A 3,742-nucleotide genomic window follows, 5' to 3' on the forward strand; every position below is an offset into this window, starting at 1 on the left:
TGAGGGGGGGGTGTCTGTCTGTCTGTCTGTGTGAGGGGGGGGAGCAGGGTCACCCCGCTTGGAAAAGGCCTCCCAGATCATCGGTCCCACCCGTTCACACCCCGCTCTGCCGCCCCCCCCCTCCAAGCGCCACGTCTGGTCAACACATCCAGGGATGGTGACTCAAGCGCTTTCCAAGGTCTGACAGCCCTTTCAGTGAGAAAGTTCTTCGTCTAAACCTCCCCTGGCGCGGCTTGAGGCCGTTTCCTCTTGTTCTACCTGCAGTTACTTGTGAGGAGAGACCGGCACCCGCAGGCCGGGCGAGGGGAGGGCAGCGGCCTGTGCCCTGGGCTCTGCGGGTCCGTGGGCTCTCCCGCCAGGCCGCAGCAGGGCCTGGGCCTGAGGCGTGTGGGGCTGAGCACAGCCAGTGCGTGTCCCCTGCCCACACTGGCACTGTTTATGTGCCTGTGTCTAGGTGCTCTTGCAGTCACTGCAGGGGAATGGGCACCACTCTGGCTGCATTTCAACTAATTAAAATGGAGCAGCCAACTCAAGTCCTACTGTGTTCCTTCCTCTCAGATTGCAGGCCTAGTTTGTAGCCTGGGTCAGGTAGCGTTTGCACTGCAGATTAATATTAATTATTAATTTGATATCTACTACTTACTGAGAAGTGACATCTCGTTCATTAAGTCCTTGAGATAAACTGCTTGCGAGCTGCAGGATCTTTTGGCCATTTCTGTGCACTTCTGGACATGTGGCTCAACAGATGCCAAGACTGATGCAGTGCTACTGCTTTGTAGATGCTCAGAAGCAAGAACGAACTGAATAACTAGCTAAAGTGTTGAGCTACCTCAAGTTATACATGCGTGGGAAAGAGCTTGGAGAGCTCTCAAGGCAGCTGCCTACGGTCAGAGATGCCATGTGGCATCTCCCATCATGAGAGAGTTGAAGAGCAGAAGCTGAAACTTAAAAGCCAAAAAACTACCTTATTGGTTAGCAGAGAGGCCAGAGAGAGTGGGATGTCTCTGTATCACATAATCTTAGTGGTTGGAAGGGACCTCAAAGGATCATCTAGTCCAAGCCCCCTGCCAGAGCAGGGTCACCCAGAGCACATCACACAGGAACGTGTCCAGGTGGGGTTTGAATGTCTCCAGTGAAGGAGACTCCACAACCTCTCTGGGCAGCCTGTTCCAGTGCTCTGTCACCGTCTTTTTGCACAGTCTCCCTCTTCTTCCCCAGCTGCTGAATTTCCTGTTGTTCATCTTGCAGAGCTTTACCCCTCTTTGTGGCCAGGTTCAGTAGTTGCTCTTTCTCCCTCTTGGCCCTCTCCAGCTTGTCCTGCAGCTTGCTGCCCTGAGCCCTCTGCTGACTTTCTGCACATTCAACCTGTGCAACAGTTTGTTGGTCCTTCTCCTGTAGGTGTTGTAGCTGGGTTTTTAGTGAATCAACGTGCCAGGCACAGGCATTTGCTGGCTCTGAGGTTCTAGCAGCTCTTTTTCTCTCTCCTGGGCTCTGTGACTCCTAAAAGCACATTTCTTCTGTAAGGAGTCCAGCTGCTGTGAGACTTTTCTGGGCTGGGTAGCAAGCTGGAGCACTTTAGCTAACGCACGTCTCGTTCTCCTGCCATAGGCACTACTCTCCTCCCACGTCTGTGTATGTTGTTTCCCATGTTCATCCTTGAACTGGATCATTTTTTCATGGTTGTTGGCCCAATCCATGTAGCACTCCTGCAAATGCTGAATCTGTTGGGTTCTCATTTTTGCAGTATCCTCTCTTCAGTTTCTCCAGCTCTGAGGTGATGCTGCTGTTTGGGTCATGAGTGGAGCAGAACTTTCTGACTCTCCTCTCTGGGGCTCTTAACAGAGTTCCTCCAGGGCTTTTGTCAGATCTTTTTTTCCTGTCTCTGGATCACTTGCGGGGTTGGCCATCCCTGCCTCTCTCTCATTCTGAGCCATGGAGCCCCCATCTCACACAAACGTGAGACAAAATGTCATCATGACCACTTCTCTTTGTGATATTCAGCATATTTAAATGGTACCCAATGTTTGGGTGGCCAACAACACTGTGACAAGCTGGTAGGGTTCCTCTGGAAGTCCAGAGGATATAAAACATAAAAGCAAGGAACTTAGGCTTAGTATTTATGCAAGCCTATTCATTTGCTAATTACTGGCTTTGCTAATTATTCCTTCTCAAAGCGTTGTTGTAGCTACAAGAGGTACTATTATATTTAGGTTAAAAGCTTTGTAAGTGATAAAAGCTGTAAAAAACTCCTTAAGCAACACTTTTCCTTCTATGTTTTCTCCTACAGATTTGGCATTATAAATGCAAGAAAAACATGGAGAGTTCCATCAAACTTGTAATTGTTTTACAAATCTTAATAGTATATTGTTCGTTAAAAATAATGAAATAGCCTTATCCGATGCTTAGAGATTTATGAATGAAAGATCTATACAAAGCTGATAATTACTGAATGCCCTGTGACAAAGGCTTGGTGCCTGGAGAAGTCGTTCATCATTGGAGCTTTGACACTGATTTGCTGCATTATTTTAGGCATGTAATTTCAAAAGTCTGGGTGCTCATGTAAAAATGAGGGAAATATTTCTATTTCTATCAGCACCAAAGCCTAATCATATGGCATGCTAGCTAGATGCATGAAAAGTCACCCTACAACTGATCTGTGAGTTTTTCATTTGGATGCAGACCTGGAACTATGTAGCACACAAACAGCATGTTGAAAATCAGGTTTTGTGAAGTCTTGAGCTTTGGCTGGAGGCGAAGGTAGGTCATGGGAAAGATGAAAAATAATATAAAGCCAAAATGATTTAATGCCTGTGGAGCACAAAGAGTTTCTGAACTGCATAGTGGTGACCATCATTAGGGATGCTACCTCTGCCTCTGCTGTCCTGCACTCCCCTACTGCTGTTGCTACCTTGGATCCTGCCAGAACATTTGGAAATAATGGAGGAGAGGAGGAAGGACTAAAAGATTTAGGCCATCCAGTGGAAACACAATGAAGAACGGGGCTAAAGAGGTGAAAAATGTTTTCTCACCAGGTGTTTTCTTTCCCCTGAGGGTTTGTTGCCACTCCTGCTATGGCGTTTCTGTCTCCATGGAGATAAGACGCTGAATCCAGTCACTCCAGAGCTGGTGCCTTTATCCGGGCTGGTTGGAACTGGGCCAGCCTCAGGAGAGTGGCTGAAAGAGCTGGGAGCGTTTCTTAGCAAACAAATGCTGCTGGCACTCTCAAAAGCACTCGGATTCAGTAGCGGGAGGAGGATTTCCACAAGTCTGAAGAACTCCTTCAGAGGAGATCACAAGAGCTCCAACCATCTCAGAATGTGCTGATGGTCCACGGTAAGTAATGGCACAGTTAATAAAAAATCTGGCAAATACGGTTGGGAAAAAAAAATGCAGGAAAAAAGGAAAAAGTTGATGCAGGTATTGCTGACTACACTGGAGAAGGATACAAAGCGAAAAGGAGGGAGTGATGTGGGTGGAATTTTTAAAGTTTTGGTTACGGATGACTAAAACCTTTCCCTTTGCCTGTAGAGGAAACAAACTGGTTTCCTAAAACTTTTTGTCCTAATCCACTTCATAAATTTGCATCTCTCTATGAACACATTACTGACCTGGAACATACTACTGTAGTTAGGAATGACTATGAATTTGGTGGGAAGCTGTATATATCGTGTGAACCACATTCAGAGGATTGTCAAGAAATAGAAATAATCTTATTTAAAAAGTAAATTTTGCATGACTTCAG

General features: G+C 46.7%; 1 protein-coding gene across 1 annotated transcript in view; it reads right to left on the reverse strand.

The window, feature by feature from the left end:
- Positions 1-1,934, reverse strand: part of CCDC89 (coiled-coil domain containing 89) — a 2,868-nt gene extending 934 nt beyond the window's left edge. Inside the window, 3 exon segments of the mRNA XM_010002553.1 lie at positions 1,165-1,448; positions 1,451-1,750; positions 1,811-1,934. Coding sequence (XP_010000855.1) covers positions 1,165-1,448; positions 1,451-1,750; positions 1,811-1,934 — 708 coding nt within the window.
- Positions 1,935-3,742: the final 1,808 nt, after the last annotated feature.

This window comes from Chaetura pelagica, unplaced genomic scaffold (assembly GCF_000747805.2).
Source record: "Chaetura pelagica isolate M959 unplaced genomic scaffold, ChaPel_1.0 scaffold388, whole genome shotgun sequence".
Lineage (NCBI taxonomy): Eukaryota > Metazoa > Chordata > Aves > Apodiformes > Apodidae > Chaetura > Chaetura pelagica.